Source organism: Limulus polyphemus, unplaced genomic scaffold (assembly GCF_000517525.1).
Source record: "Limulus polyphemus unplaced genomic scaffold, Limulus_polyphemus-2.1.2 Scaffold7716, whole genome shotgun sequence".
NCBI lineage: Eukaryota > Metazoa > Arthropoda > Merostomata > Xiphosura > Limulidae > Limulus > Limulus polyphemus.
Genome location: NW_013673326.1, coordinates 26,935 through 37,978, shown reverse-complemented (window position 1 = coordinate 37,978; position 11,044 = coordinate 26,935). Strand labels below are relative to the sequence as shown.

Here is an 11,044-nt window from a genome sequence, read left to right as displayed (position 1 = left end):
AAATCTGAGGTTGTTTGGACAGAAATAAGAATCTTAAGATTTAAATCTAGTATACATTAGCTTTACTTCTTACTGGAGATTATCTATATCAGGGACTACTGTAAATTAATTACACGTTAGTTAAGCCTAGAATCAATCACAGGAGATATAGACTTATCAGGATATAATCAAAAGCACCTTAGGTGTGAAAAAAATGTTTAAGCGTGCGACTTAAAGAAATGAAATTAAAATTGCCGCCCAAACTGGTAGCTAAACTTATAGCATTGATAAGAATGTTACAGCAAATATTCATTCATTAGTTAGCTAGGCCACGTTTGTTTGTTCAACTTGAAGCATGGTTGTGGATAAAACAAAATACGTGACCTACCTAACTAATGAATGAATATTTGCTGTAAAATTCTTATCAGTGCTATAAGTTTAACTACCAGTTTGACCAACATTTTTGATTTCATTTCTTTAAGTCGCACGATCAATCCTCTTTGGCCGCATTTTTTTCACACCTAAGGTGTTTTTGATCAGATATCATGACTTTTTGTCAATACACACCAACAAACCACAGCAAGTAAGAAAGTGACGCTCGACAGTAACCAACATTAGCTTTAGCATCACAACCCTGTTATTTGGAACAGACCTTTACTTTACAGAATCAATCAGATTCTTTAAAATATATTGTGGTAGATTTTCCTTTCTAAAACAGTTTTAATAGCTTCCTTTATAGTAACGTCATGAAATTTAGATTAACAGTTTCTTGTAATCATCCGCGTGCATTCGATACAACCGCATTAAGCGTCATTGTTTATGCTAATTGCTTAAGCTAATATCACTAAACACTTTTTAATTAGGAAAATTATGATTTTTTTGAAAACTTAAGCTATAAACTACTAATCTACTTTGCTTGCTTTAACCAACACGTTCTGTCACCCTACAGTTTTGCTGCTCTAAATCAGCCGCTTTTAATCCAAATAACAAAAAACTAAAAACGGTCCACTTTTACTCATATATGAAGCTGTAGGGAAAAATTTAGACCGATACCTCACGTGACTTTTTGCGTAGGCGTGCGCAAAAGTTTTCTTCAAATTTAACACCCAACTGTAGGTTGTAAACGTCTATCAGTATACAAACTTTGAAAAAAATACATAAAAGTTAAGTATGTTTTTCTATCAAATAAAGTTTTCTTACTTTCGATGCGGGGTTCTTTTAAATTATTCGGTAAAACAATGTTGCAAAATTTAGACAACTGACTGATACGGAAAGCGATTCATTTTTTCAACTACAAGTTCTTCAAATTAGCTTAAATAACTAATATTAAACGATAATGACATTGCCATAATGAGAAAATAAATATAAATAATAAAGCCATATTTTTTTTTAATCTGTTCTGACTATAATGCCTACTCTGGAAAAAGGTGATTGGCATTCTTTGCCGGAGATCGAAACATACGGTAGTGTGTTGTGCGGCCAAAACAACCTACAGGACACACTGTGCGTTATTATTTTAGATATTTTCCACTTGCTGTAGCTCGGACTGTGGTAATCCAAACTATCACATATTTTCAGTGTATGTGCTCTACTGGACTATTATTTCATATACCAGATTTCAAAGCAATCCATTAAGAAATACATGAGATATAAAATCTCCATTTTTGATTGTATCTTTCCTTTTTTATTACTTAACAATAGAAACCCTCACAACAATATATGAAAATAACTTTACGTATTCTATAAAAGGAACAGGTTTTGTTCCACAGTCACGTTCTTTAAAGGCAAAATTTTACTATACTAGCAATATGATGTAATCTTCATTGGGCTACACCCAGCTACTGCTATAGGGCCCCCCAGTGGCACAGCGGAATGTCTGGAGACTTACAATGCTAGAAACTGGGTTCCGATACCCGTGGTTGGCAGAGCACAGATAGCACATTGTGTAGCTTTATGCTTAATTACAACCAAACAAACAAATTCTGCTATAGTACCGAGCTAAATATTTGCATTAGATAATTTGTTGTCAATATGGAGGCTGCTCATTGTATATTTTTTTATTAATATTATGAATACTCAAGTTTCAAGTATTAATTGTTCTGAATAACAAACCTTAATATGTTAATCGTTGGAACAAAAAATTAACATTGATATATATGTGTATATATATATATATATATTGCATTCCAGCCTGAAAACAAATCTATATTGGCTCCTAAGACTTTTTGGAATTCATTCTTTATAGGTCTTACCCCTAGTGGTGCCTATATACTTCAACCCTGAAGAGCCTTATGAGGTTAGGATAGCTGCTTTTACTGTGATTTTGTACAGCAAGCCATCTATTTTTCTACTAGAACGTGTGGTGTCTGAGTTATGGAGAGAAGAGAACAAACAAATTAGTAGTTTCGTCTACACAGCCCTAAAGGCGATGAGCAATTCAACCCTTCCTTGCTATCAGGAGTTGTAAGTTTATTATAATAATTATTATAAATATATTTAATCTATATCATTGTCTGACTAACTCATGATAGGTCATGTGCATTGTTATGCTCAAACTGTTGACTGACGTTACAAACACCGGACGATTTGACTCAGGGAAAATGTATTTATTTATTTTTATACCCAAAGTTTTGCTTGGAAGATATGTGACATTAAACAATTGATGGTATACTACTAGCTGGTATGAACCAAGTGCAGTAAAATAAACGTACATGATATATTTGTACTGTAGACCTAAATGTAATTATATTATTACATTATTATTTAATATTGTTATGTTACTCAGTTTGTCAATAAAACACAAAGGAAAACACAAACTATTGACTTATTGAATTATCCAAGTGTTTAGATTTTTAGAAAGAAACGATGTTCACAGTAGAAGTAAAAAAAAAAACTTCTAGGAAAGTTATTAGTTTGAATTTGAAAACAAGCCTAATTTAAAAGGTGAATGAAGACACCCTTGGAGATGTGACTTTTAAATAACAAGATAGTCTTCTTTGTTTTCGCGATGAGTCAGAGAAAGTGATTTTAATGGCTATTTTGATAATTTATAACTTTTTTTTTCAATTAAAACTAACTAATAAATATACTTTGAATTTTATTAGGGCTCAGAATATTCGACAAGTGGTGGGTTCGATCAGACATGTGGAGCTGGGAATACAGTATTCACACTTTTATCAATCAGACATTTACGACGGTAAATATTTTAAACACCAAGTTTATATCGTACATATGCGAATTTAAACCTTTCTGAATGATAAGTGTCTAAATATTGAATAAAAGATGGGATACTTACACACATGACCGAGAAATAATACGTTTCGCCCTTTTCTATACAAAATAGTAAAATCTAAAATACAACAAACAGAAAGATTTTTATGACCATGATTTTTTTTTCTGCTTGAAAAACTGAATAAGAATGTTAATTTGGAGTAATAAAAAAGTTAAAGTTTTTCTAGTAATTTTACTGTTGTAGTTCATCACACATCAGTTGAAGCTGTTCTAGTAGCTATACTGATGTAATTCATCAAACATCAATTAAGGCTGTTCCAATAACTCTAATGATGTAATTCACCACACATAAGTTGAAGCTGTTCTAGTAACTATACCGACGTAGTTCCCCACACATCAGTTGAAGCTGTTCTAGTAACTATACCGACGTAGTTCCCCACACATCAGTTGAAGCTGTTCTAGTAACTATACCGACGTAGTTCCCCACACATCAGTTGAAGCTGTACTAGTAACTATACCGACGTAGTTCGCCACACATCAGTTGAAGCTGTTCTTGTAACTATACCGACGTAGTTCGCCACACATCAGTTGAATCTATTCTAGTAACTATGCTGGCGTAGTTCGCCACACATGAGTTGAAGCTGTTCTAGTAACTATACTGTTGCAGTTCCCCACACATCAATTGAATCTATTCTAGCAACTATACTATTGCAGTTCACCACAGGCCAATTGAATGTTTTCTAGTAACTATACTGATGTAGTTCACCACAGACCAGTTGAATGTTTTCTAGTAACTATACTGATGTAGTTCACCACAGACCAGTTGAATAAAACATTCGACTGATGTGTGGTGAGCTACACCAGTGTAGATACTAGAATAGATTCAACTGGTCTGTGGTGAACTACATCAGTACAGTTACTAGAAAACATTCAACTGGTCTGTGGTGAGCTACACCAGTGTAGTTACTAGAATAGATTCAACTGGTCTGTGGTGAACTACATCAGTACAGTTACTAGAAAACATTCAACTGGTCTGTGGTGAACTACATCAGTGTAGTTACTAGAATAGCTAGTAACTATACTGTTGCAGTTCACCACACATCAGTTGAATCTATTCTAGTAACTATATTGATGTAGTTCATCACAGACCAGTTGAATGTTTTCTAGTAACTATACTGATGTAGTTCACCACAGGCCAATTGAAGGTTTTCTGGTAACCATACCGATGTAGTTCATCACAGGCCAATTAAAAGATTGTTAACGTACTTTACTTGATATTCTGTACTATTATACAGATAATTTACTTGCTGCCTGTGCTTCACTAAAATGACTGACATCTTTTTGTTGTTACATTTCTCCATCAGCTTCACATGACTATGGTTTTCAGTTTCTGTATGAGATGGTCCGAAGTAACGTTTCCTCCTGGCCTCGTTCAGGATATCTGGCAGCATTACATAACACAGGCCCTTTTATCGATATACCAATTGAGGTACGTGTTATATAGTTATAAAAGTTATATAGTTTCTACATTAAATATTTTGAAACATAATTTGAAAAAGCCTGTGTCTCAGAACGTCACTCTTTGACTTGCCTTTATGTTAAACGTCCTAGTTGGGAATAATGAAAACATTAATAAGAGAAGATCCAACTGATCAGTTAAAATGTGTTTACTTTTCACAATAAATACTTTCTCGCATCGCATAAAGAAGTTACATATCGTTTGCTCTAGATTGGATTCGCTTCCAAAGGTGTGGATCAGTTGTTTGATATTCTAACTAACTCTGACGTGTTGTCAAAGTTATACTCCAGTTACCCTCGATGGGATGCACTGCACGAGGAGATCCAGAGTTGGAAAGAAAAAATTAATCTGGAAGTAAGAGAACCCGAAGAATTTATGGCAACAATCTTCTACAAGCTATTCGACAGAACAACATATCTAGAACTTGATACGAGATATGTCATAGAAATACTGGAATCAGGTAATGTTACCTAGTTCTTCAACTTACGAACTTAACTAATAACTTCTTCAGTTGATTTTTTCCTTAGTTAAGTAATTAAACTAATCATATCTCATTTAAACATATGTATTAATATGAAATCAATCAAACTAAAGGAGTAGAGATAAACCAACTAAAGATAAGTGATATTACTTTGTTTCCTAACTAATGAAACTTGTAAATTTAAGGGCTGATATCTAAAATACTGCAATATCTGTAGTTGGCATCATTATATGTCTAATAGCAGTTACGTGTGACGATATGACTTAATTATAAGCTTCACAAAATAGCACCTGATTATCACTCATTTAGTTAAGCTCGTAAACGAACACGTGGTTGAAACTGCTTTATATATTTACAGTTCGCAACCATTCACTTCAGTATGACTGTTCTGTAGCAGTAGATGTTTGCCTTACATAATAGTATCGCAATTCTCATTGTTCTTCAATTCGAGAATTCACAAATTCTTTTGCTGCTTCCCTGAAAATATGTGAGGCTATGACGACGCCCCTCCCCCAACAAAATGATAGCAAATTACTATACATGCTCTAAAATATTTTTATGATCTCGTGAACCCATTTTTTCGGGGGGGGGGTACGTTTATTTAATTGTTTGAGCAATGAATTTTGCTCTTTGTTATTATACTGTTTGAATCGCTCAAAGAAATCTAGAAACTATATATATATATTGCTGAAGGAAGTGATCAATAAAAATGAAGCAATATAGAAATCACATTAACAATATTTTAACAACTCTTTATTTATTACTGTTAATGTAAAATAAATAAACAAAACCACAAATACATAAAAGCATAAAATACCGGTTTCACATTGTCAAGTAGGTTTTGTTCGAGAAAGCTTTATTGTAGAAACTGAAGAGTATCCTGTATTTTATGAGTATTTTATGCTTTTATGCATTTGTGGTTTTATCTATTTATTTCAAATTAACAGTAACAAATAAAGAGTTTTTAGTAAATATTTTTATATTGTTTCCTTTATATATATATATATAGAGAGAGAGAGAGAGAAAGAGAGACAAGTGGGGTGAAGGTTATTATTTTGAGAATTAAGTGCCTAAAACCAAATATTACAAAATCAGCTGGCTACTAATTGGATAAAAATATTCTGCACGCCGTTACAAGAATAAACTGTTTCAATATTTTGTAGCTTACAAGTGGCTCAGAGATATCTCTGATGAACTGAACAATGGAGTTACCGGTCGTTATGTAAAGATGATCACACCGTCGGGCATGTATAAAGTTGTTCCTTCGGAAATGGGTTTCCCATTGCTTATTTCCCAGCGAAATCCCATAATTTTATCTGTTTACGTTAAAAATGCTCGAGTAGAAGTGGTGCCTGCGTCTTCTGGATTACTTCCTGATGTCTTGAAGGTCTCAACTTACATACAGCCTAGGTAAGTTATACGAATACTTATTCTTTACATCAAATGGTATAATTAATGCGATATTCGTTTCAGAAAAAAAAACAACAACATAAAATTGCAATGATTTGAAACAGGTGCCATATAAAAAAAACATAACAATGTGATTTCAACCACTTATTGACCGTTGTAAAACACTGTATTTAACACAATATTATAACTTACAGAAATCTTTGCGTATATCAATATGGTATTAAAAGTGATTATGGTACTGTAGTCCGCATTGGGCCATACTTCAATGAGTGCTCTGCACGCTGTTAAGATATGTTTGATATGAAATACATTAACGGAACATCGTTATCATTAATTATTATGGCACTATTAGCAAAATGTATACTGTTAGATGGAAAGTTATTGAAGATGTTTTCTTTAAAGCGTGAATACTATTCCCAGTTTTTGAAGAATTTATTTCTTACATTACATTTAGCATTTACTCCTCCTCCCATACTTTCGGAATCATCGTCAACCCTGCTGAACACACCATGCATGGCGTGACTGTCTTCCAACAAAGCCACGCTACTCTTCCTGTTGATGTCAGCCTTGTACTGGTGAAACCATTCTCTGCTGTTAGTATATCTGTCAAACCAAAGACGTCCAAGATCCTCTACCACAAAAGCGGTGCTGGAACGTTTATAAGGAGGTCCGCTGTTGCAGTACCAGTTCATGAGAACTTCTTGGGTGATTATGTTCCTATCCGAACATTACCAATCCCCCTAAAAGTAAGCAAAATGCTACTCAACAAAAAAAATAATAATAATTTCTTGTTAAAAGATATATGTATAGCTGAAAAGAAAATTCACATAAGCAAAACTTGGACATAAGATATAAAAACAGATCCAAGTATATTTAAGGAATAAATTGATATGTATTATGTTGTATTTCTCAACGGTGGCGTTGAAATGGGGCTATTATGTACATACATACGCATATTCTTTATAAGGTAAATATTTTCAGCTTTAATATTAAGGCATAAAACTTGATTTTATTTTTTCACCCCAGTATGATCGGAGATGCGGCGAAAAAGTATTTGGATTGAGAGTACACGTACAAGGAGTAGCAGAAACAATTTGGTCAGATACACCATTCTATTGGAGCCCCACTTCCACAAGAAAGGGTTTGTTGGCTGGCCTAATTGAGACTATCATTAACCCCGGTAAAAAATATCGAGAATTTTCAGTATGGATTGACCAAGACCACCACCAACCTATCACAGAGGTAAGAGTCGCATGAAAATAAAACATTCTACGAAACAATAACGGACTGTTTCATTAAATTCATAGCAACTCGCTTGAATCTGTATAACTAAGTTTTATATTTCGTTATTTCTGAGTAAATATTGATTATAAAATATGTAGCTCATTTGTTATTCTACAAAATTTATAATTTAGATAAGTAATACGAATACATCTCAGCTACTGACGAGTTCTGATATTACCCGAAAGGCCTCTTGGACAGTGATTTGTGGATCACAAAAGATACATCTGAAATGTTATTTTTATACGCCACTGATTTTGAATCCGAAATGTACAAGTTAAGAGGAATGTAGAAAAAACATTTACAGATTATCTTGTTTTTATCACAGATTTTAGGACTTGTTGTTAATATCGATATTATGAAATTTCTTATTGAAGAAAGTCCCTAATTAAGTAACGTAGGTAGAGAACCAAATTCACTCTCCAAACAACAAGAAATTCGAAAAGGCTTAATTATTTGAAAACAATAGTCACCTGATCCTTACTTCATTACCTTCTTGAAGCTGACCTTGTTAGGCCCATCGTATTTCCCTTTCTAATATATATACAATATTGTTAACACTTGGAACTCATTTCTGAGTCCATACGGTCAGGATGTGGAGCTTTTGTTAACTCTTGAAGCGTGTTAAAAACACTAATAAAATCATGCTATAAGTCTAAGTAATAAGATAAAAATCGGTCTGAATTATTTCGCTAACAAATAAAGAATGTGAACAAAGCCCTGTGTCTTGAATAGGATCCGTTAGTTCAAGTTAACCCTGAAATTGCTGACTTGTTTATGTACTGTTGACCAATGATTATTGGGATTAATTGCAATATTATTTACATCAGTTATTGTAAGGAACTGGCAAGTAATTAATAAGTTAATGGCAATATTATTTTTTGTTGTTTTTTTTTCATTTTATTATTCGACTCCTATCTTATTAGAAACCTTATAAAAATAAATGTCTTGAAGCTCCAACGTTTAAGAATGTAGCATATTGTCTAATCTGTTCATTTAATTTTTTTTCACGTGAAATGTTAATTGCTGTTTATGTATTTTAGTTGCTGTTTATGTATTTTAATTGCTGTTTATGTATTTTAATTGCTGTTTATGTATTTTAATACCATTTCATATTTGTTAAGTAGAAGTAATTATGTGTTTTATTCAAAACTCTGCACTGTTAACTGAATAATGTATATTAACACTCGCCATTGTAACTACGTGTTCTTCAAGCTGGCATGTTGTTACATTTCAAACACATGGCTTACCGCCTTATTGTTTGTTTGTTTGTTTGTTCACTTTAAAGTAAAGTCAGACTAGGCTATCTGCTATGTCCACCGTGGGGAATTGAACCCAAGATTTTAGCGTTGTAAGCCCATAAACTTACCGCAGTCTTACAGGGAGACTACCGTCTTATGTAAAACATAAAGAATGGTGTTCTTTACAGTGGTCATGTCAACTTAGCACTTTTCATAGAGGGCGTCAGTTAACCTGATATGCCTAATGCGTTAAGGCTCTTATCTTGCTTTAAAATGGAGATATATTTATATGTTTTGAGTGCTAGTGAGTTATAGTTTGAATAACCATCTTTTCAGTAAGAAAACAACAGCGACAACTAGTACAAAACGCATATAGATTATTGTTGAAATTTTACACAAAACAAAGAAGAAAAAGTGTGACCTTTAACCATAGAAATATCTATGAGGTTCATATGACACGTTTTCTTAAACTGTTTATACACCATATTGCTTGTGGGTTCATACGTTTGTTGGGAGTTGGAGCTTCAAGACATTTAGAACACAGTCAAAACACCCTCAACCTTTTTCAGTTTCTGTTTTTTTCTCGTTAACCTTAGTTTATGAAATTATATTTTTTATAACCTTTGTCTATAGCACCTTCGTACATGGTTATATAGGCTTACATTTCTTAAACTTGATGTTCCTCTCTTTTTTTTGTAATCATTTTTGATATGAACAAACTGCAGAAGAACGTTCGACATATCATTTAAATAAATTGTTATAAAAACGGTTTGGTGATTTACACTATCTCTAATTATAGTTTATGTTGGCACATGTTTAGTTTTCGGCGTCTATGGTAAATGTGTCATAAGATAATTTTATAAATTGCGGTGTTTATGATAAATGTGTTACGTGGTATCTTCTAAGGTTTCGGTGTTTATGGTAAATGTGTTATAAAGTATATTTTTAGGTTTCGGTGTTTATGGTAAACGTGTTATAAAGTATATTTTAAAGTTTAGGTGTTTACGATAAATGCGTTATAAAGTATCTGTTTAGGTTTCGGTATTTATGATAAATGACTTATAAGATATCTGTTATATTTCGGTATTTATGATAAATGTGTTATAAGGTATATGTTTAGGTTTCGGTGCTTATGATAAATGTGTTATAAGGTATATGTTTAGGTTTCGGTATTTATGATAAATGTGTTATAAGGTATATGTTTAGGTTTCGGTATTTATGATAAATGTGTTATAAGGTATATGTTTAGGTTTCGGTGTTTATGATAAATGTGTTGTAAGGTATATGTTTAGGTTTCGGTGTTTACGATAAATGTGTTATAAGGTATATGTTTAGGTTTCGGTGTTTATGATAAATGTGTTATAAGGTATATTTTAACGTTTCGGTGTTTATGGTAAATGTGTTATAAGGTATCTTTTTAGGTTTTGATGCTTATGATAAATGTGTTATTAGGTATTTGTTTAGGTTTCGGTATTTGTGATAAATGTGTTATAAGATATCTGTTATATTTCGGTATTTGTGATAAATGTGTTATAAAGTATCTGTTTAGGTTTCGGTGTTTATGATAAATATGTTATAATGTATTATTTTAGATTTCGGTGTTTACGATAAATATGTTATAAGATATCTTTGAGGTTTCGGTGTTTATGGTAGATGTATTTAAGGTATCTTTTTAGGTTTTGGTGCTTATGACAAATGTGTTATAAAGTATCTGTTTAGGTTTCGGTGTTTATGATAAATGCGTTATAAAGTATTTGTTTAGGTTTCAGTGTTTATGATAAATGTGTTATAAGGTATCTTTTTAGGTTTTGATGCTTATGATAAATGTGTTCTTAGGTATTTGTTTAGGTTTCGGTATTTGTGATAAATGTGTTATAAGATATCTGTTATATTTCGGTATTT

General features: G+C 32.5%; 1 protein-coding gene across 1 annotated transcript in view; it reads left to right on the top strand.

The window, feature by feature from the left end:
- The first annotated feature begins 2,222 nt into the window (after positions 1-2,222).
- Positions 2,223-11,044, top strand: part of LOC111089876 — a 20,713-nt gene continuing 11,891 nt past the window's right edge. The window contains exons 1-7 of the mRNA XM_022403112.1: positions 2,223-2,442; positions 3,084-3,175; positions 4,575-4,699; positions 4,940-5,189; positions 6,374-6,620; positions 7,075-7,366; positions 7,647-7,862. Coding sequence (XP_022258820.1) covers positions 2,408-2,442; positions 3,084-3,175; positions 4,575-4,699; positions 4,940-5,189; positions 6,374-6,620; positions 7,075-7,366; positions 7,647-7,862 — 1,257 coding nt within the window. The 5' untranslated portion in view covers positions 2,223-2,407. The remainder of the gene's footprint in view (positions 2,443-3,083; positions 3,176-4,574; positions 4,700-4,939; positions 5,190-6,373; positions 6,621-7,074; positions 7,367-7,646; positions 7,863-11,044) is intronic.